The 23,531-nt window shown below is 34.8% G+C and overlaps 1 protein-coding gene across 1 annotated transcript in view; it reads left to right on the forward strand.

The window, feature by feature from the left end:
- Nucleotides 1-3,404: 3,404 nt before the first annotated feature.
- LOC139982259 (uncharacterized) overlaps nt 3,405-23,531 on the forward strand; it is a 39,805-nt gene continuing 19,678 nt past the window's right edge. Inside the window, exons 1-15 of the mRNA XM_071994934.1 lie at nt 3,405-3,610; nt 11,191-11,255; nt 11,610-11,915; nt 14,257-15,758; nt 16,687-16,892; nt 17,230-17,309; nt 17,523-17,611; nt 18,083-18,214; nt 18,626-18,828; nt 19,212-19,285; nt 19,516-19,604; nt 20,364-20,483; nt 21,545-21,747; nt 22,158-22,234; nt 22,462-22,550. Of these exons, the coding sequence (XP_071851035.1) occupies nt 11,198-11,255; nt 11,610-11,915; nt 14,257-15,758; nt 16,687-16,892; nt 17,230-17,309; nt 17,523-17,611; nt 18,083-18,214; nt 18,626-18,828; nt 19,212-19,285; nt 19,516-19,604; nt 20,364-20,483; nt 21,545-21,747; nt 22,158-22,234; nt 22,462-22,550 (3,228 nt within the window). The 5' untranslated portion in view covers nt 3,405-3,610; nt 11,191-11,197. The remainder of the gene's footprint in view (nt 3,611-11,190; nt 11,256-11,609; nt 11,916-14,256; nt 15,759-16,686; nt 16,893-17,229; nt 17,310-17,522; nt 17,612-18,082; nt 18,215-18,625; nt 18,829-19,211; nt 19,286-19,515; nt 19,605-20,363; nt 20,484-21,544; nt 21,748-22,157; nt 22,235-22,461; nt 22,551-23,531) is intronic.

Raw genomic sequence — 23,531 nt, forward strand, 5'->3', positions numbered from 1 at the left:
CTATTTTATGTTTGCTAATAGTAGTTGTGCCAGAGGTTATTATCTGAAACTCCAAAAGTCACAAAGTAGGATAAATATACGGCATAATTTTTTTCTAATAGGGCTGTGAATGAGTGGAACGGTTTGCCTGGAAAAGTTGTACTTGTAGGTAGTGTGAATGGGTTTAAGAATGCTTTGGACAAGCTCTTTAAGAATTGTAATCGGGTCTAAATGTTTGTGTTTTCCGGTTTTTTCTCTCTCCGATAGGGTCCTTGATGGGGACTTGAGTGTCCCTCCTGATCCTTTTTTTTTTCTACTAAACTGAACAAATAAACTAAATCAGAGAAGAAGTATGACTTAATTGATCATCAAAGAAAAACAAAATCTAGCCATGCAGTTTTCATAAACACAATTATTCCCAGTATTAGACTGGAGAGCGAGATAACGTTAGTTTCTACCGTTAACGTAACAATAACGTTTGATTCGTATGACCGGATTATATATACCGAACAATTTGTTATGTTTTTCTTTATTCGGAACCGTGGGAACTTTAACGGGTGAAAACTGAGGGTCAAAAGTGCAAAGGGTTATAGAAATTACAGGAGGTTGATAGGAACTTAAAGGAGGTATAACATCACTTCACTGTACTGTATGATATAGCTAGCTAGTTAGTTACATTCTCCAGGATATAAGGCTGATAGCGATGGTACCTGTACAAACTTGCAATGCGTAATGTACAATCCCGAACCCTCAACTGCGTACTAAATGCATCATATCATTTCAAATTCAACATACACTTCACCGGAACGTCGTGTTTTGTGGCCCTATTGTCGTGAAATTGCATCCAAAAGCAAGCTTTATTCACAAGTAACAATTTATTCTTGTTAACAATCTGTTTTACATGATATGTGAGGTCTTCCGTTGAAAGTAATTAACAAAGCGTGCAAGGGGCAGTGGTGGAGTGCCGTGGAAGGCTCAGTATGAGTTGCCTACGCAGCTAACCTATGAAAGTGTAATTGTGCAGAGACTATATGAAAGTTTAGGTTGCAACGTCTAGTCATGTGGGTACCTAAGCGCGCTTGTGAGCGCCATGACAGGCTCAGAATAAGTTGCCTACGCAGCTAGCCTCTGAAACTGCAAATACACAGATATTAAATGAAACTTTAATTCTCATCGTCCAGTCAGGTTGGTTTCGTTCACTTGCAAGTAATGCCTATATTGTAGCGCGCACGCGCACTACAATAATGCTAAAACAATATATGACGTAACCGTTGTCACCTGGCTCTAAACATAGTTCGTTGCCTCCACGGAGCTCAGTGGACGTTTAACTAAAACATACGAGAGGGAAATCGCACAATTTGTAAAACACGTAGGTTTTTTGGCTATAGTATTTTCAAACCCTAAGCTTGAAGTGATCTTGCAAGCAGGCATTGATATGGCTATGGATAAACGTCGGAACGCTTTCTCAAGTACAACATTGAAAACAGGGCAAAAAATTATTACTTGGAATGCAAGTTGTACACAAGAAATCACGGAAATGAGAAATGAAATCGAATCAATCGAGGATTTCTGTATTACAGCAGTAAATTAACAAAATGTATTCAATGGAACAGACAATAATACTCGTTGTGCTTCCTGTTATGTTAATGAGGAAATCATTGTTAGTTTCATTTATAATATTTGTAGGCCTAATTTATTTTATAATTTACTACTCTAACTTCTCATTTGAGACAAGCGTTAATGATAAAACTCCAGTTAGTATTTTAAAATAACAAATTATAATTTCATACATTTTGGCAGTGAGGATTAAAGAGTTGGTGGTGATGGTTTCTATATACAAAGTTGTATCCATTCTACAGAAACTATCAGACGTTATATCAGACTCCAACCAGTTGAGTTATTTAATGAAATCACGTACCCTGATCGCAGTATAGTAAGTGGCAGTGTGTTATATACAGACTGCACGGTGGTTCTATATCTACATTCCGCACGGATTTTACTCCTTTTTGGAATTTGACGCAGTTACCCAGTAAAACTTGCCTTATCTTAGACGACTTTAATTTTAATCAACTTAACTATACGGATGTGACAACAATGTTTCTAGTTTACTGTGTACAGCTGTTTTTTCATGCCATGTATATCTCAAGCCTACAATGATTTCGGAAACTCATCTTTCCACATTTTTGCATATGTCACAACAATAATGTTTGAACATGTAGGCGCACTATAGTCTTTGCAGATAAGTAACGACTAAATACTTTCTACATTCTAGATGCTTTCTGCAATCACAGAAGATCTGGAAGATAAATTTAAAAGTGCACTAAACAGTAGGCTGATATTTATACATTCACAACGTATATAAATACAAGGTATGCACGAACAAATCAATAGGTTCTTGATGAGACTATAGTGCAAAGGTTAAAAATGAACTTTTACTTGTTTAGAAATTAATATAATAAATTTCTTTATCCTTTTGGCTCTCTACTAATGATGTTTGACAGCTTAGAGTGTCTTTATGAATGATATAAATGCTTTCAAACTTAGATGTTGTAAATAACTTTGAAACTAAGAGAAACTCTGGGTAATTTTTCTCCAGGTAACAGACCCAAATTCTTCTCACACATTTAACTTCTCACACCAGATGGTACACAGACAAGCAATAACGTACGTTACTGTTAACACTTAAAGGGAGAATAATACATAAACTGGTAAATTAAATACTGGATTCCTTTTAATAGAACCACAAAAGGGGAGGGGTGGCAGGTGTAGTGGACAACTGATACATGCCTCCCACGGAATTCTCAAGTTACCCTATATCAAACAAGGCAAATAATATATAGTAGTAGAGCCTGCCAGAGACCACACATGTAACAGGGAACATCTTCATCACAGATAGGTCTATAATCTGTATTGAGGTTTGTGAAGATATATCACTATGTAGGGATCAACGATAAAGGAATTCGGGAATGTAAATGAATGGAGGATGGGTATATCATACGCAAAACTCACACTTATACGCAGATCTAGGGAGTAGTTTAATGTGAATGTTTTCGCATTGGTATTTCACATAAATATAAAAGGGTTTCTTACTGTCAATTCAACAGCTAAAGACATTTGATATTTCATATTTAAAGATACATACTAGCTATGATTCCATACTTGTACTCTAATAGTAAATGCAATTGAGGTGATTCATTCAACATTTTACAAACACATTGTTTAACCTACAGCGTGTAAGATAGAAAATGAAACCGACGTCAATTAGTTTACAAATGGTTTGAATTTTTCCGGCTAAGGAAATGACCGTGCAAGGAGTATATCTAATAAATATATAAAAATGATTGAATTACCATTTATTGCATCCTTCCGCCAGTTCAACCGGCAGTGCATGTTAAACTCAAATTATTATGATTTTATGTACGTTATAGATATATCGCGTGAGTATTCTATAACTGTTTAAGGACAAACCCTGTTCCAGGTTTGCGCTCTTCACTAAACTATATGCTGTATTATGACATGTAGAATGACTTCAACTATAAAGCTGTGTGCTGAAAGCCATAGTGATTATTATATACCACGGAACCGCTTTTTACTTTGATTTATGAGAACATTGGATCAGGCGAATTGAGGCGTACGTACAAACTAAGTTACTTATAACTTCATGTATAGGCCCAGTCATAATTAAATATCAGCTCAATCCAATCAGCGCAACGTTGTGCATACTATTTGTTTGCCTATATGTAGGCCATATAATCAAGCTAGTTAATGTACCACTTTATTTACCTCTCTACCGTTACAGACCAGTCTAGTAGGTTACAACTCATTTGGTTTTATTTTAGAGTAATAACATTGCGTCAAAGTTGTTATCATTACGGCTTGTCCATTAACCCAGACACATAACTTCTTTTCACAATTCGTAACTACGATAAGTAGGCCTATATCAATTGTTAGGAAGGTTTGTGATAAAAAAAAAAGTAGCTTCTTGCGATCTCAATTTAGAACGGGTGTCATTTTGTTTAAAACCATTTATTGATGTTACCTTATGGTGGTGTTGAAAATTGTTTGTCAATATGGTTCCCTTTTGTCATTCTTAAGTTCGACCTCTTTCAAGGAGATCGGCAGAGCCGGAACTATCTTGTAATTTTACTGCTGAGAGGGAGCAAATAATGAAGATACGACGTCGTATTTATAGTGGTTATGGACACTTCAATACTGTTTGAAAATAAATAAAGTATATGTATTCTTTAATAGAACATAATCTGAGGAAGTATAGCTAGCTATTACGATGAGAAGGTAGAATGCATTTGAAGTCCACTTAGTACTGGTTCTTATCAATATTAGTATGCATGTGTTTGCCTAATATCCTTAGTGCATAAGCTTTGTAAAATATCGTGAAGCATATAGCGTATACACATGAAACAGTTACGTGATATAACACTGTACTTACTAATCCGTACGTATACGTCTTTCCTGGGGTGTTGTCCGTTCACCCGAGTTCCGTGATTGCGCACTAGAGAACCGTTGCGGAATAAGGAAGTGTTTGTCGAAAGTACTATTGTAGCATATAGGCTGAGGCTGTATGTATACAATGTTACGTAACGGGTATTTACGGAAAGAAAAGAGAATCTAGTGACAAATTAAATGTTGCTTTACACAATATGTTGTACAACCGTAAAAACTTGAACAGAAATTTGAAATTAGGGATGATAGTAAACTGGTTCTGCTGAAAATTCTACATGTCACATGTAAATATGCACACCGACTTGAGAAGTTCCATCTTCGGTGGAGAACAATATTGAGCGGTTGTATGGCTGATGTAGATACAAACACTGCTTTCCTGAGCTTAAAGGTTATGACAGCTATTTGTGCTCGAATAATATACTCATATCAAATACAAAACATGAACAGGTATTGCTTTTGCAACAAAGGTTTGTATTGTGTTTCCGTGGAAGAGATCTGCACCATTTTCCTATTACTATTCCTATTTTCCGGAAGTTAAAGTGTATCGTCAAACACAATTGCTGTAGATTGTTTGCATCTTTAGGTTAAAAAAAAACACATCCTCATAGTACTTGAATATGTGGAGATACACATTCTCAATATTTGGTGATGTTTTATGCTGAAAAATGTCAACAGTAAAATTAGCAATATCATTGTTGCGGGAGAAATGTCTTTTTCCACTATAAACTGTACATATCATTTGTCCGCAATGTTTTTACAAGCTGTTGCATAGTGATCAAATGCTAAATGCCCAAAATAACACATGAGAACGTTACAAATGTAACACACATCTTGACATCTAAAGTGTAAATCAACCAATGTTGAAGATAATATGCTGAGATGGTAACACATATAACCATCTACACGTGATCGACCAATTTTTGTAGTAGGGAACTAATTTCCTGCCCAAAATACTTTACATTCAGAGAACAATATCTATATAGAGTTAAGAATGTAATAGAGATGGTATTTTCAACTAAGTAACTACATGTTACTTTTCATGTTAACATCGCATGTTATCATTGCAACCCGTCTAACTTCATCAAACAAACATTCACTATTTAGCTATGCTCCTAGCACAAAAGGCAGGATTTATGAGGTAGACGCAATTTCCAACACGCTTTCCATCCCATCCCACCCCTCCCACCCCCTCCCCCACCAAAAAAATGCCGAATACCAAAAAAAGAAATTTCTGAAAAGTATTTTGTCCTTTCAAATCTCTATGAGAAAACAAATAGTATTTGAAAGTGTTACATTTTCGAAGGATTCACTCCCAGGACCCTCCTCTCTTGCTTTTTACCAATAAGTGTACCTCCATTCAATCAGATATAAAGCAAAATAAACCGTTTTCTTAATGCAGCACTCGACAACAGCCATGGCTAGCTGAATCAAGTTCAAATGAGCGTAGTGTTGTAATGTTTTATCGGTACCAGTGGAATAATGGTTCAAAATAATATATGTAAGGGTACACACATTGGGCTAAGATTACAATGTTATGTATCGAACTTGAAAGTAAAATCTTCAAATCCTACAATGCCATGCTGTAGCAAATAGTAGATCATTATTAGGCCCCTAACATAACGTTAGATCTACCTAGAAAAATTAAGGGAATGCAACTTAACCTTGGTATCATACCTGTGTTTAATTTCTCTAATTAATGTTAACCTCAGAAAAAGTAATAATTCGCTAAATGGTTGTCTTTACTGGCTAACTACATCGTTGTACAGGTATAGGCCTAGCATAGTTGTATATCACTATATGATTGGTGTGCAAGTTAGACCTTTAATAAGCCGTAGTGAACATTTTTACTTGGAGTAATATGAGCAGTAAACATATCTTATGGATTACTTTAACTTAAACCTTTAGTGTTCCTATTTTTAAGCCAGTTTAGTATATTAGTATTGTTAAGCGACTGGTGTTATCAAATTCATCAAATTTATCAAACTGACAAACTTTATATATCGATACCATTCGTGAACTTATTGGTTTTTGAGCTCAGGTGCTCCTTATGTCTGCGCACGGTATTTGCATATAAAAGCGAATACAATGCGTGTGTCGATACTCATAAAATACGAGAAATTGTTCAAAACAGTGTTTGACCTCATAATGCATTCAAATGATATCACCGACTGTATCTAACGCCAAAAGGGACAAAAACTATGTGGATCTAAGTCATTATGTGAATGCAAATTGCTGCCACAATATAACGATAACAAGTCTTTATGTGGCGCTATCAGCACCGCCACATACTGACCAAGAACATATTATTTATCATGCGGTCATTACACTGTCACATAACGACCGCCGAAACTGTACTATAATGATCTTTTTTTTTCATAAGTCTTTATGTGGCTTATCTATCGCCACATAAGGAATTGTGGTGATGGATGCTACTGTACATAAGGACTTTTCCATCCGATGGGGCTATTCAATATTTACACCAGATAACATGAATTTCTTTTATTAGACGAGCGCGCAACTAGTGTAAACATTACGTAGTCTGTTCACTCGTTCGCGTGAGGTCTTCGTTTTACTTATAGTGTGCATGATGTACGGTTTCATTGTTACTGTAGGCAAAGTGTAAGCAAATATAACAAGAAATACTACTACTAGTCTACGCCTTGTAGGGCTAATTTTACTTTAGTAAGCCCAGGGCTAGTACAGTGTATAAAGTAGATGGAGGAGTAGGATAAGACCTATGATCATACATGTTATTATATGCATTATAATGCAACGTTTATGGCCTAGGCGTACGCTATGATATATACGCACTGTGCCTAAAGTCAACGTGTTTCTGTTCTTTGATTTTGATTTTACTGAGACGTAGAGAGAGTAAACTGTTACCCATAGGCATATCACGTGCTCCGATTATGTATATTTTAATGCAGAATGGTTTTGGTTGGATGTGTTTCATTGTTTGTTTGCTTAGTTTCAACGCACTTAAAAAGCACATTGTTCTATTTTATCAAGCTCAACTGAAAATAAGATATGATGTGTTATCAAGTCACGTTGCCTGTATTTATTTGAACAATATCTAGGTGATTATTTGATTAGAAGAAACAGAAGTAGCTAGGCTAGAGTGTCAGTTAGAATGTTTATATTTATGATATAATCTAGTGGATTTCACTAAGAAATAATACAGGAAACAAATATGTTATATAGGCGCATCTAGGCGTATTGGAAACAGCATGGCTAGATCGAAATATACATTGGTGTTGTTATTGACTTGATGAAAAAGGAATTTTTATTAGTGAAGGTTCGATCTCTGGCCGAGTAAAAGTAGGTTACATCTTTTTTTTTTTCTAGAGCAATATATGGTTTCCCTTCTAGTGTGATCCACTAAATTTAAAAGAAGAATCTCAATTGGATGAAAAATGTTGATTGTGAAGCCACCAATGCAAAATTGTAACCATTAATTGTTTCTCCCGCAATCGTGGTCGCGTAGATTTGTAAAATAATTGCCCTCCAATGTATAATCATTATTGCTATACACATGTAGTCTTCTTTCCTTTATAGTGCACTGGTCTGACAACTTGTCTGTATATGTCACGTCAATGCAAATTTAGGAGAAAACTGTTTGCTCACAAGTTGTTGAGCATACTTTTCCAGGAATTCATTCTCATGAAACATAGTTTTGCCAAATAATAGTTTTTGGAATATTTAAATGGTTAACACTATTTCTGAAACACTTAAAAATCGTTAGTGTTTATTAGAAGTTTTTCTTAGTATTTAAGCCATTGATTTCCGAGTGAACACTAACTAGGCCTAACTGTGGTACAACTGTTACCATTTCTATAACTTATGTGTATGTGCATTGACTATATAATATAGCACTTAATGTATTTGGTCCCTTGATGATATGGAAAAAGCATAACTTTTTTCTATTTTCATTTCATTCCATTTCATTCAATGGGGAGAATATGTGTTACCATTGAATGCTCCAACAGTACTTACCAACAAGATAAGTGGAATTCACAGTTCTTTTGGCGCTGTGACTACATTTCTTTCTATGGCATGGGTACGTAGGGCCTCAGATGTACATATTACAGAATAATATGTTTTATTTAAATAGTTTGTAGATCTAGGAAGATCTCATGAGACATGCCAGACTATAAATCCACCTCCAAGCAAAGAAATACTAGATAAATAAAAATAAAATATAGAACAATAGCATAAAACATGGGAAAGAGGGTTCAGACTGGAATTGTTGTAACTGTAAATGTGTATTTAAGAAACACTGGTGGGAGATGGGGGAGTGCAGCGATTGATTCTTCAAATTTGGTGACAATGATTGCTGTCAAAGGAGCTCAATGAATTTTATATTTGCCAAATCTTCCGTCATACAGCCTTATTCAAACAAATAATGTTGTGTTTTAAAGAGTGCCAAAATTCCACTGTTCTTTGACTATAAACTTGTATAATAATGTCATTATTCCAAGAAAAGCAAATCCATTTAATATATGCCTAGCCTAAACATCTTTGCACAGATTCCCCTAAGCTGTCAACGAAACTCACTGAGCTCCTTTAAGCACATATACAACATTTTAAGACGACTACCTGATGGTGTTTTTCCATTCATCTGATAAGAAGTGTTCATAAGTTGACGGAGCATATATCAAATAAAATAAATTGTAATAAATACTTTTTCTTAAAGTTTCTTTATTTCGTTTTATTAGTAGACTTTTTTTCAAAACGATCTGTGCAATCAGGTACCTAAAGTAATACAGCACAATACTTTACTCACATATCATAGATGTTACTTTGTTTGCGTCTCATAACATTTGAAAGTACACATTTAACTAAACATAAGTGTGGTAATTTCTTTATTGAAAATGTCTTTTGCCAGGTAGTTTTAAGAAAAATCTGTGAAGTTGTGAACATCTTTTAATTTCTGATCTTGCTCCTCATCAAACTTCTAATAATAATAATAATAATCAGGCAGTTATATTTACGACGCTTAGGAGACCGCGAATTTGGGAGAAGCCAGCAAGGGCTTATAGATTACAACTTTCAAGTTGGCTTCCAATTTAACATTTTAACTCAAATTTGGAATCCTTTTAGTCATTTCAGATGGGAAAACCGTAGATAGCTGTTGGATGAAAAACCCACCTTGGTATGACCCGGCCGATTGTCAAGCCCCATTGCTTCAAATAAAATCGCCTTTATCCACATGACCACAGCAGATATATCCGTATCAACCCATGACGAGAATGCATAGACATTTGGCCAGAACACTTCATAACTGATCCTGTATTTTTCCCTGTGCTATGAGCAAACCATGACTCATTCCCTTATTGACCCCTTTTACAACTTTCTACCTAAACGGCAACAATCCCACCCCTTCCGGCCACACCCCGTCGAAATCCATGAAAGCTTGACCATTTTACAAGAGTTTTCTTAAGTCTAGTTTTATTTATGAAATTAAATTATCCACATATGCACAGTGATAATATAAAAAAAGAAGGGACTGCCTAATTTTCTGATATGTTATTCCTTGTTTTCACAACCTTCGTAAGGACACTGAACACAAGTTTGATAATTTGTGGGAAAAAATGTACAGTCTTCTTTGAAAAGAAGAATACCACAGTATTTCAATGATGTATATGGGCTTGTAATAAAGGGTAATTACTGCCTAAATGTAAAAGAAAGGGCGTTTCATAGTTTGCACTAATTAATGAGTTTCTCAGATTTATCAAAACTTCAAATGAATATATCTTGAAAGCGGAAACCTTATTCGAAAAAAAATCAAAAGATTTTGAATGACATTATCAAACACAACATGTGTACTGCATATGTGGCAAATTGGCGAGCTGTCAGTAGTACTTATGGAGTCTGTTATATGTCACAGAGTGACATTATCAATTAATCAATTAATTTGACTAAATTAGACATGGATCCGTCTGCACAAGTCTTTTGTACCGTTTTAGATCGCCGCATGTGTAAGTAGCCAAAGCACAAATACAACATAGGAACATTTTAATTTACCGTGTTATGAGTATGTGTACGTAATCGCGGCAAAATGAAGATTGCTACAAACAAGCAGAGCGTAATTATAAATCATATTTACGAAATTTGTTAATAAATTTTTTAATGTAAGCCTTAAATTTACAACCAAAAAAAAACAAATTAATTAAGTACAAAATCAATCATATTTTTGTATATGCCTTCAAAACCAATTTTCGTTGGTTCCGTCAATCTTAATGTATGATAAAAACTTGCTGATTTTGTTCCTTTCTTTCATATCCCAGACAAATCAACAATATAATTCTGTCATTAAACTATACCATGATACGCATTTATGTACAATAAAAGGTAGATTCATACACATGTATAGAAATGATACAGTTTTCACCATCGATTACAAGAGGGTGAGAGCAAACTGCCAAAGTGTAACATGAAAAGTCCAGGGATGAGTACATTAAACGAACAGTTAACGAACAGATAATTTCGTATGATAACTATAACAGTATACGCATGTATGTACAATAAAAGGTAGCTTCATACACACCATGTATATCACTTATACAGTTTGCACTATCGATCACAAGAGGGAGACAGCCAAAATGCAACATTAACCGTTCAAAGTATCAACATTATGGAAACCCATATATATCTCGAGTAATCCATTTATTGTCTTGACTGTGTAACTTCACAAAGAATTTGCACCGAAAGTAATTCACTCTTCTTTGTATTTTGCATGCGAAACTACAGACCTAAGATGGCTGCCAATTTGAATCCCGTAGACATCAAACCAGGTGTGAGGAAGACAGTGAACGGTAAGTTTTAAAGCTGAATCATTTGCATGTATTGTATTTGTTGTCTAACTCGTGTTAGGCTGTTGTATGTACAATCCATGGTACACTGTTGCGTTTGCTAACTTATTTGAGAAGCCATCTTCACTTTTTCTTTTATTACAACACGTACAATTGGCGAATATAATGCGGATATCATGAAATATATTGACAGCATAATAGCTTATGGAAATCATACTTTTGAAAGTAAAAGTGATGACCAGGTCATTACTTTTGATCAATAAGTTCAAAATATTCACGATCATATCACTAACGCATCAGTTGGGAGTGTTCCGTGTACTACTTAGGTATCTTCAATCTTTTTTCTTTTCTCAACAGGTTTTGGTAGTTTTAAAGTTGCACTTGCTGACGTTCTGACTGTTACAACTGTTCTTCAACTTGCTACATTCTTTGAATATCCGCCTGTTATCATAGAGGAGCTGGGTACTGCAGTCAGTGCGGGCCTTCTCATGATTCGTTATATGGAAGAGAGAGGACAAATAAAGCCAACAAATATCCTAACACTTCTGTCTGCGCTGAAGAAAATGTGTCTTTTTGGGACTGAGGAACGTGTGAAAAAGCTGTATGAGGAACATACAGGAAGACTATGTTCCAGTGATGGTCAGTCTAAGGCTCAGGAAGAAGGTAGTGTAACTTAGAGCATATCGTTATATGTACATGATCATGCGGCACTGTCATAATTGTTAAAAATGTGAAATACTCCCATCGATTTACTGCTATTTACTAACGATTTGTGATTTCATTTACTTATCACCATTTATGGGAGGCTATTCAGAAGTTTTTGAGTTAAATCGGATATTTTAACCTGTAACGTATAACACTCAACTTTCAACAGAAAGTGAAGTGTGAAAAACTATAGCTAGAGGTGTATTGTTCTTTTAATAATTGAAGATAAACAAGTTTGCGTGTAATAATACAACTATATGATTGGGTGTATAATATTTTAGTAATGTTAATTTGATATTCTCAATGATTAGGTAAAAGCCGATATTTTACTATAATTCTTAGGCAATGCTACTCATGCAACTTCAATGTTTCATTGCCTCATTGTATTCTTACGAAAATTGCACAATGGATTTGTGTGAGTTTATGTAAAAAACAAGTTCGTGGCTATTAATATATTAATGAAACGAAAGTGAAAGTGTTTTTCTGTTGAATCACTGACCGCAGCGAAGGATTAAACAACATATTCCAGTTAAATTCATACTTCTAACGTATTCCTATTTACAAACGGCTTTATGACAATGATATTTATATTTTAATAAATAGTCGAACGAGGGTATGTAGTAAAGTTAGTGAGGCCGATGATGGTATAGTGTTTTTTTTTTACGTTCGATGCGCCTTAAATTTGTTTTCTATTTCAGGGTATAACTGTAGTAATTTCATTACAAAAATATATGATATGACAATGATATTTGACAGGTGACACCACAAATACTAAAACTGGTGCTGACAAGTGTGTTTAAGATCCTGACTGGAGCCGACTTACAACCGGTAAATTGATGACCAGTACCAATCTTAAAAGGATTGTCTGGTGGCCCAAAGAAGTTAGCTTAAAAAATAGTAAATAATTTTCCAAACACGTTGTCAAAGTATGAGAACGCTAATGTTGCGTTTGACAGAGAAACGATTTTTTAATCGTTATGGATAGACATTTCAAATATGATTTGAACAGTACAATACGTGACGTCAGCTCTGCCATAGCAGATTGCGTCATAACCCACCCTCCGCACAGTACCTATACGGTAATCACAACAAAAACAGCGTTTGTATACAGATAAATTTCTTCCTTAATTTCCGGTGAAATTTCTTTAAAATTAGATATGTTTTCAAAAACTCCTTAAGCCGCCATGTACTTGATCGGTGGTTCCGTGGTCTTTGTGTAACACAAGGTAAATTTTAACAGCAGACTCTGAGTTGTTCAGGCTATACATCGCGCTATCCAGCTCCAACGCGAAAAATGTTCGCATGTAGGCTATACTCAAACGTTGACAATCGGACAGTTCTGCGAAGCCTAAGCTTCTCATTGCTACATTCTGCTCTGACAACGATTCGATCATTTTCTTCAATAATTTCCGGTGAAATTTCTTATAAATTAGATATGATTTAAAAAACTCCTTAAGCCGCCATATATGTAGTAGATCGGTGGTTTCGTGGTCTTTGTGAAACACAAGATAAGTTTTAATAGCAGGCTCTTCGTTGTTTACACATCGCGGTATCCAGCTCCAGCGCGAAGAATGTTCGCGTGTATAGGCTACTTTAACGTTTACAATCGGACAGTTCTGCGATGACATCGATTCCGCCAAGTTTCATCTTTCGGTTTAACGAATACTTTACAAGTTTCCTTTTACTGTTAATTTGATCCGTGAATTTTATTTCAGCGATTTCGAAGAACAGTTAATGAACTGTGGTTTGAGTGTGAGTGTACTATGTGTAACGCTATACAAGTACACCAACTGAGCATCGTAGTATATACGTTCGCGAGTATGTACGTTATATATATGAGGCAATCCAATGTGCTTACACGTGAGTTTATTTGCTGCGGAATTGGGAGTGCTAACTTCAAGTCGCCTGTTTTGCCTATCTGCAACCACTACGTCAATCACCATATTGAAGCGTTCGAACAAACGGTACTTTTGGTGAGAAACTGGTGAATTTGAAAACCAGATTTCTACAAGAAGAAAACGTCGAATGGGGACAATTTTTACATGGTTAGAAAGAGAAAAATAATAACTACAAAGACAATGTATCAAAATCTTCCACCAGACAATTCCTTTAAGTCCAGTGCCCGACTATCCATTATTTTCTAAGTAATGCCAGTTGCGTATAGAGTTGTAATAGTCGTACATTGTGCGGCGGGCTGTAGTTAACACTTCTGCACGGCACAACGAATTGTAGACAATTGTTATCTTAGTTTGCGTGAACATCTGCTAACTTGTCATACGCTATTCGTTTCTCACTACAGGTAAGCAAAAGATCTTCACGAACTCTTTAAAACACACATACGCCCTGTGGTACGATAGAATTCAGCCAATCCCATACATACAAGAGAAGATGTGCTGCGTTAATGATATATATGTTGAGTCTGGCTTAGAACTTGACTCGCAATCATTTGAAGAATCAAGTTTAGTGAGTCTGAAATCATTCCGAGATATTTTTGACAGTGATATAATTCCATCTAACCGAATCTTATTAGAAGGAGACCCTGGTTACGGGAAATCAACCCTTACACTTCAAGCTGCATATGACTGGTGTTTAGGAAATGTTGCATCACCGCTCAAAAATGTCGCTGTTTTCATTCTGCTGCCACTTAGGCTTCTGGGAAATATTTCTTCAATATGTGAAGCTATTCGTGTTGTCTTGATGCCGAAGGAATCACCTCTGACGAATGATGACATCCTGGAAATACTAAGAAACGGTTTATCTGTGGTTATCGTGTTAGATGGATATGATGAGTATCCCGATAAGAATAGTGGTAAAGAAACTGACGTCATGGACATGATCGCTGGAAAGATGTTCCCAAATTGCAAGGTTGTGGTATCCACTAGATCATCTTCCTTACCAAAATATTTACATCCAACCAATGTTACTATTAGATTGACTGGGTTTGATGAAAAGTCGAGGGATGAGTACATTCAACGAACAGTTACTGGTGGTGACCAGGAAGCAAGTAAACGTATAACAAATGCTCTGAACAGTAGTCCAATTCTAAATGATATTTGCCAGGTGCCGATGTTCTGCGTCCTATTTGCCCATGTTGCCAATGATCAGAAAGGTGTCATCGAGTTTAGTTCAGTGACGAGTTTCTTTAAGTACGTGATAGATGGTTTCTACAGTCACATGTGGAAGAAAGATCTTAAGGAACCAATTGATCAATCAATACGTGAATACTCCAAACTGAACAGACTTGCGTTTGATAGTCTCACTGGGAAAACACAAATCATTGCTTGGCCCAAAGGTACATTCATCGACACAGTTGGAAAGGATTGCTATGAAGAACTTTCAAACATCGGCATTCTTATCGTAGAGAAAACTCATGAAATAATCAACGAACCAGAAGAATATGATATTCACCACACTAAACAAAGTGAACTCGTTCGTTTCTATCACAAACTATTTGCTGAATGGTATGCCGCTAGGTATTTGTCGTCGTACGCCGGGAGCTTTTGGCCTTTCTGGCTTAAATATAACCTAAACAAAATTAATCCTGTCGATCTTCAATTTGTGTTTCGTTTTGCTTGTGGACTGAACAAGAAAGCCTCGGGCAGAATAATCAAATATTTGAAAAGTGTAGAAGGAGGAGCGTCCTTTGCATCTCTATGTCTTTTTGAACAGCCAGATGATCCAAAGGAGGTCGTTGAAACTGTAAAGGGATTGTGTTCTGATGGCATGATAATACGATCTTCTGACAGCAGACTCTTACAAAGATCAAGTATACAGCTTCTTGATATTGCATCGAGGAAGAAGGTAGTTACAACGTTTACCATATTTTAAGTTAAGTGCCATATCCGGAGGAAATACAAGCCATGGCGCATTCTGCATTTGTAATTCCACAAATGTATGATTCAGTGGAATATAAATATATTGAATTTGTGTGCCAAATTGCCGTCAGTGTGTGGTTCACATTGAAAAACAATATGACTTTTCAGACGTGTAGAAATGATTTTGAAAAAAAAAAAATCAATCAACACACGTTTTAAATGTATTGATCCAAACTATTACGTCAGCACAGTCACAAAATATGAGGTAGAGTACATTGAGCCTGGTGTTATCTATAGATAATTTGTGGTCTTTGTATGGAGTTAAACATGATGATTTGTTAGGATTAAGAAACACAGCATATTATCAACAGTAATACCTTGAAGGAGAAGTAGGTTATACTCTGGATTGTTTTACAAACTTTCCCGACGATGAATGTGTATGAAATGCTCATGTCTTGAAATTCAAAGCAGTATTGGAAAACAATGGTAGCACAATAAGTTACTTAGATGTTTTCTTTTGTCAAATACACTTCATATCAATATTGGCAAGTACGACATGCTGTATGACAGGTTTAGAAGTGTTTCTTTCAAACAAAACGTTCGCAAACAATGAAAGTAGTGTAAGTCATCCTATTTACATGCAGTTTTATCGGCATTAAATTATTAGAACACATATTAAAACCCCAACAAGGCATACAGCTGTTTATTTAAAACTAGATAAGCTGAAATGAATTAAAAACAAAGGCAGCCTATATATTTAAAAATAAATGAATTATGCTCAGTTGCTAATGAATTTCACAATAAATGAAGGTGCCTGTATGCAGATGTTGCATCAAGTACAAACTTGAGTTACGTATATGATAGGGAAAACGTGTTTATTTTTAAGGTAACATTTCACCTTTTATTTTTTTTAGATCGAAGTACCCTGCCTCCAGATAGACCACATTTTCAAGGTAGCACGCCAGAACGAGGTAACCCTGGAATCCGGACTTAGTCTTCCCGTTCTCTTATCAATAAGGAAACTGGTATTCACAACACAAGCAGAACACGAAATTACCCAGGAAAACATGTTCGGAGTGGTACAATATGGGCAACGGTGTCTTCAGCTGAAAACATTAGCGTGAGTAAACAGTTCATAGGCAAACTAATGGTTCAGATATAAATGAATTTAAAAGAATTAATCAAAATAGTAAATATAAATAACTTCTTTAAAAGTTGGTGGTACATTTTCTTTTACAAGTTATACTTCAATTTCTGTTAGTTCAGAGTACAAATTTGCTTCCTTTGAAATCCCTTGATAGTTTGTTCAATCTGAGTGTTGTTTTAACGTTGTATAACTTTTATGTGTCGAACTTGTGAATGCATTCTTCCTCGTCACGGATGTAATTTTCAAGCATTTGCATTCATGTTGTTACTATATATAAAATATGTAGAGTTTTCTTTTCATTTAATCACAGATTCCATGGTAAATTTCTATTACCTCTGTCCTTAACCGTAGAGACATTGAAATTGAACATGAATTCAAGAAGTATTACCGGTAAGAATATTCCACAACACCAGAAAAATATTTTGGATAAATGTATCCATTTATTTTAACTACATTTACTAAACGAAACATATCAATTAACAATTAAAATCGACAACATAATTTTAAGCTAGTAATATTTAGATGACGACGGTTGCAAAATTACTAAAAAAAAAGTTTGAAAACTTTACCAAACTAAAAGATTCATAACTTCCATTTTTTCAGTATTCTGGCAACTTTTGGAATATGTCTTTCAGTTAGATGTTTCCTCTGGCAAATGGCGACTTAGCTCAACGGAATCTTTGACTTCCGGTGTAAGTAGATAGAAAACATGTGTTCTGTCATATGAATATCATGTATATTTCATAACAAATGCATATTCTGTGGAAAAGTGTTTAGTAATGATGAAGGCTAACCTTGAAAACAGTGATGTTGCAATACAAAATATCCAGCACAGCACAATTTTTCATTTAGATTAATGTTGATATAACGCCTTGTTAGATGAGAACATTGAATTCATTTCCTGCTAGTGTATCTAATGATGCAATTAAGACTTTTCTGTAATTGAAATGTATCCTTCCCTACTACTCACAATGTAGTTAGTGTATTTCACAGTAAGAAGAAAACTATAAAAACTTAACTATCCACGACATCGAAATCGTCTACTTTGGAATGAAACAACTTGGCAATAAAAAACCAATAGTAAAAGAGTTTTTTTTTCTTCTTATATCTGCTGGGATTAAAATCTCTGCGTCAATGGTGTCTTATTTTGAATTTCTAAATAGATTGTTGAACCCGAGGAGGATGTTGAGATGTTGAGAAGTGTATGCTCCGGTGGCATGGCACTTAGACGTACTGATATCAGACTCCTACAAAGAGCTAACATTCAATTTCTTGAGATTGCATCAAGGCATAAGGTGAATTGGTTTCAAAATATTGTAACATGCAAATGCAAAAATATGAAAAACAATATAATCGATCGGGATCTACTAAAGATGGTAATAAAAACTTCATGTTGCAATAATCATTTTACGTATGTCTACATTGCATGCATTAACAGATCATTGGTCAAATTAATTCATACTGCAATTTTGGTTAGCTGATGATTTCTAGGGTGGGTCTCTCTTGCCGAATAGTAGCAATTTAAATATTATGTTAACACTTTTGCCTGGGAAACGTAACAAATATGACATATTTTCGTTAAATAAACGTGACTACAAAACATCCAATTAAAATCAATTTTCTTAGTCTATGGGTATGTTTCATCACGCAATACACATTCGCTTACAAACGTAATTCATACAAATGTGGTTTATATCTTCTTCAAGATTCCATTATCCTGTTTAGTACTCGATACATTTCGTGAAGCGGATCAGCACAGTATAACTCTGGAAAATGGAAACCACGTGCCCGCACTGTCTACTTTAGAGGAAATCCAAATCAGAACGGAAAAGAGAATCGAATTCACACAAAAGCAAGTCGTCGGGCTACTTTGTTATGCACAGAAATGTCAAAAATTGAAAAAAATCTTGTAAGTTAACAAAGATCAAGTTTACAATGCAGAAAGAAAGTGTTTTCCATACTTGTATTCGAGGATCTAAAATCTATGCGAAATATGTGTCAACTATTGATATATTTTATACCTACTAAGCTGATGTGTTAATTAATCATTAGGTAATGTACGTATGGAGAGTGGTTATTTTTGATGTTGATATTATTTTACTCAATATTAATACAAGAAAATAAATGATAGTGGAAACGATCATATTTCATAGCAACTTGACGTGCATAATGTATTTGTAATGCAGTTAACATCTTATAAAATTGCAAATTGAAATGAATCAGAAACAGCAAAGTTTATTGATGATTTTTTTTTGTAATACTGATAAAGTACGGGAGTTTCTTTCTACACAGATTCATTGACTGCTTGGTACCTTTGTGTTTTCCAAACGACTCCCTTCGGCCTTGTGAATCAGACACACTCAGAGGTGAGAGAAATTTAAAACCATGAACATAATGCAACGAAGCATGATGCAATTTTTTGGAACTAAGAATACAATACGAAAGGAAAGCTATTTTGCCAATGTGTTCACTAACCTGGAAGAACAGCTTGTTAAGTTTAAACTTATTCATAAACTAAAAGTACAGACATTGCAAACACAACCAATTTAAAGTTATAGAACGGTCATCGTACATATATTTTTTTATTTCTCGGCAGTCTTATGGAAACCAGGGGAACAAGAACTTGAATTAAATTTCACAAGAGGTAGATGGATGGTGGAATCCCAGGAGTGCCTGACTCTTGAGGTAAGTATTTTTAAACTTCACAATAAGTTGGAGCTAGATTGCTCTTGCGAAAACTAATAACAATAACAATAACAATAACAAGCTATAAGGTCATCTGAGTTTTGTTGCATTTACATTCCTCTTTGTACAATTTTAGAAATGGAATGACTTAACCATCTCATAAAACTCATGCAGGGAATTCGTCTTGTTGCAGTCTTATTATCAAACCATTAATCGTATTGGCTATGCATTACATACAAAGTCTGCCACCATCAGTTCTACGCCTGTGTCTGTACAAAAATATGTCATGGCATCTTTTTTGAAGACATTGAATTTGTCTGGCCGTTACATACCACGTGTGACATTACCGGTTCCAAGTCATAGCGGTATGTAAGGAAGTCACTTTTATGTGAAAACATTGAGGAACAAGAGACATACCTGACAAACATACTTGTTGTCCAAAAAAATCATTTAGTGATTTTATCGAAAGAACAATTATGCAACATATGACTTTAGAGTTTAGACGGATACAATTGATTCCAACGAGTTTGCATTATATATGCGTCTGATTTGTGTATTAAGAGGTTATGCAGGAGGGAGGGAGGGGGGCTTTTTGGTCTCGAAAATTGTCAAGTTTAAATTATATTTAAAACTTACTAGAATGATATGGAAGTGTCCTTCAACCAGTCAAATTCAACTTTACTCTTGGACCATTCATTTGATACTGAGCATATACTAAACTATATATTCAGAATTTGTTTAATTCATTTGCATTTACAGACTAAGGACCACCATAGTCTGACCAAAATGTGTTCCGGGACAGTTACTTTGAACACGAATGATACCACAGGATATCATAGGTCTGTTACACTGTTACTACAAATTGCAGCAGGTCAACAAGTAAGATACTGTCATGTCATGTAATATTGATTTAATATGATTGAAATCCATCATACTTTGTATTTTTTATGTTTAGTGTTAGCTGTTATGATTAATAATCTTCCACGTAGGAAACGAATCTGACATACTGTTATGTATACTGTCACAGGTAAAGAAATAACGTATTCAAGAAGCCTACAATTAACGTAGAAAAAAAAACCTCACAAGGTCAACAGATCATTTGCTGAGCAATAATTATTAAGTGACGTAAAAAAACAATCAGTCAAATTGCCCTTCGCGAAGTTTTATTAGCAGATGAGGAAATTTGATCTGAAAAGTCAATATAGTGGGTAAACGATGATATGTTCCAACTTAAAAGGAAATTATAACACCACGTTCAAATGTTGAAATACAAGGAGGTTAATTAGGTATGTAATGTCTCGTTATGCAAATTAGTTGCGTGTATATGATACACAGGGCCAACCAAGTAGCACCGCATTTCGATTTAACACGAGCTCTCAACGATAATTTGGTGTAAGGAACTCAACGAGTTCCATCCATCCGGAGATGCGATATCTTTGTCAAGTTACTAACTCGTTCGAATCAAAATTGATACTCAATTGATCAAAGTTTGAATATCGTTCCTTAGAGTGCAAATTTGGATGAGTTACATTTGGACAAAAACATAGATATCTATCGCAAACTGGTACAGTTCACACTGTCAGTCTGCTTAGAGCGAGAATCAACTTTCTATGTCTATGATTAGTTGCCTCCTCTTTTATAGTGTATTAATGTATTTAGTGGGTGTCTCTATTTTGTAAGAAAACAATATGAGGCCAACATAAACGACATGGAATAATAAATTGATTAATATAACGTAACTTCTTGTTCTTAAACTGGTAGAAATATTTGAAATAAATCGCCAAATGTAATGTTGTAGTCTATAGTATAGTAATTACAGTGTTATGTTTTGGGGGCTTTGTTTGTTGTTCTGGAATATTATGTAACATATACCGCGATGAACAAAATAAACCTTTGACTGTGTACGGTTGTCTGGTAATTTCACAAATGTCTTTCCTTAGATCCAGATAACCAGTCTACTGCTGAAGTCATTTAGCTCAGCGGATCAGAATCATCTTATCCTAGAAAGTAGGAACTGTGTGCCTTTATTGCCCACCTTAAAGGAACTACAAATCAAAACTAACCTTGGAAAAGAATTTACCCAGGACCAAGTAGTAGGGTTATTTTGCTTTGCACAGCAATGCCAACAGCTGAAGACATTGTCGTTAGTAATCACATACCATTTACTGTAATGTTTTTATTCACGTTAATTTACTGAACGATAACTTACCAACCAGCAAAATATGGAACTGTGCTCTTGAACAAAACTTTAAGATGGATGATCAATGTATACATAGGCCTACCTATTATTAACGTACAACAACGCAGTGATTTGGGGGTTTCAGTGTATAAGTAATGATGTATTGATTTGTACGTATATGCTTGCAGATATAAGTATTATTAGCAATATGAGCTTAAAGTATTAGTTCATTTCATACGTTCCAACTAAAATAACTTACATGTCGGTTATATCACCAGCATGACATTATAGTTACATAAGAAATAACATATTTTCATAAAATGGTTTAATCACTTAACACATTCACCATCCACAAAACCCTTTTTTGTTTACAGACTCGTTGACTGTTTGTTACCTCTGTCACTTCCAATCGGTTCTCTTTCTTCCCTTACGAAGCTACGTGACATTCAAGGTGAGAACATAGAAAACACTAAAATATGTTACTCATCACAAGCGATTTGTGATCCTTTGCGGGATACTAAATCGGGTGACATGGTTATACTGTAATAGTCAACGAAGAATATCAATGTATGGTAAATACATTTACCTTGTAATTATGTACACGATTTATGTTTATTAACCTGTTTGATCTATAAACAAATCGTTTCATGTTGTTTTTTTTTTTTTTTTTTTTCCAAGTTTCATGGAAACCGTCTAAACCTGACTTGCATTTAGATTCTTCCAGAGGTAAATGGGTGTTGAACTCCAAGGAAGGCATAACACTTGAAGTAAGTCTTTGACTACTCTTTTCAGTACAATGATGCCTTTATTGTTCGTTTGTATCATTAGTTTGGCAACAAATTATTAAATGTTCGTATAAATGCAAGACCATTTATCCAATTAACATCCACTTTGGCAAACGGCACCATAGCAACGGACACGGAATTTTACTAGTTCATTTATATGCATGTAATAGAAATACTTAGATAAAATAAAATACAAATGGAACTTTCGAATATAAATTACATTGTTTTTTAGTTCAATTTTATTTTCAAGGAATTAACACGTAAAGCAACGTAAATGACAGTTGAGAATACGTTTATCTAATATACTGCTATTTTTAAACAGTTAACACCAGGGGAACTAGATATGCAATATAAACGCATATTATCGCATTAAAATATCAATTAATTAACTGTGAGTAAAATTCACGTTGAGAACCACGACAAGCTTATTACAACGATGTATTCCACTTCAAATAATGTGTATAGAATTTTTCTCCAAAACAATACTAAAATTAGTAATTAATTAATTAAATGGTTAATAAATTCCTGTTATTGATAACATTTATTTAAAAGAAAAGATACCAAGATAATTTTTCAAGACAACTTCAGAATTGTACACTAATGATAAAACATCTTTGTAATTTTTTTTTTTTTTTTTTTGGGGGGGGGGTGTCTGTTGGGGTACACAGAAACATAAAATACCGTAACTGACATAACCAATAACCACACTGAATGCGTGTACCGATGCGTACGGTCTCATCAATCTCACGCTTGTCAAAATCGGCAGCTTCCCTACACGTAGAACATTTAGGTAATGTTATGTTAATAATTTAAACGGCATTATTATGAATGATAACTAACTTTTTTTAGGAATTAGGATCTTTCGAAGAGCTCCCCTCTCCTCTATGAAGTAATTTTTGTAAACGAAACGGGACGGTACCATAATTGAACAATGTACAAGCTTGAAACATATGATGTTGAATA

This window comes from Apostichopus japonicus, chromosome 16, assembly GCF_037975245.1.
Source record: "Apostichopus japonicus isolate 1M-3 chromosome 16, ASM3797524v1, whole genome shotgun sequence".
Classification (NCBI taxonomy): domain Eukaryota; kingdom Metazoa; phylum Echinodermata; class Holothuroidea; order Aspidochirotida; family Stichopodidae; genus Apostichopus; species Apostichopus japonicus.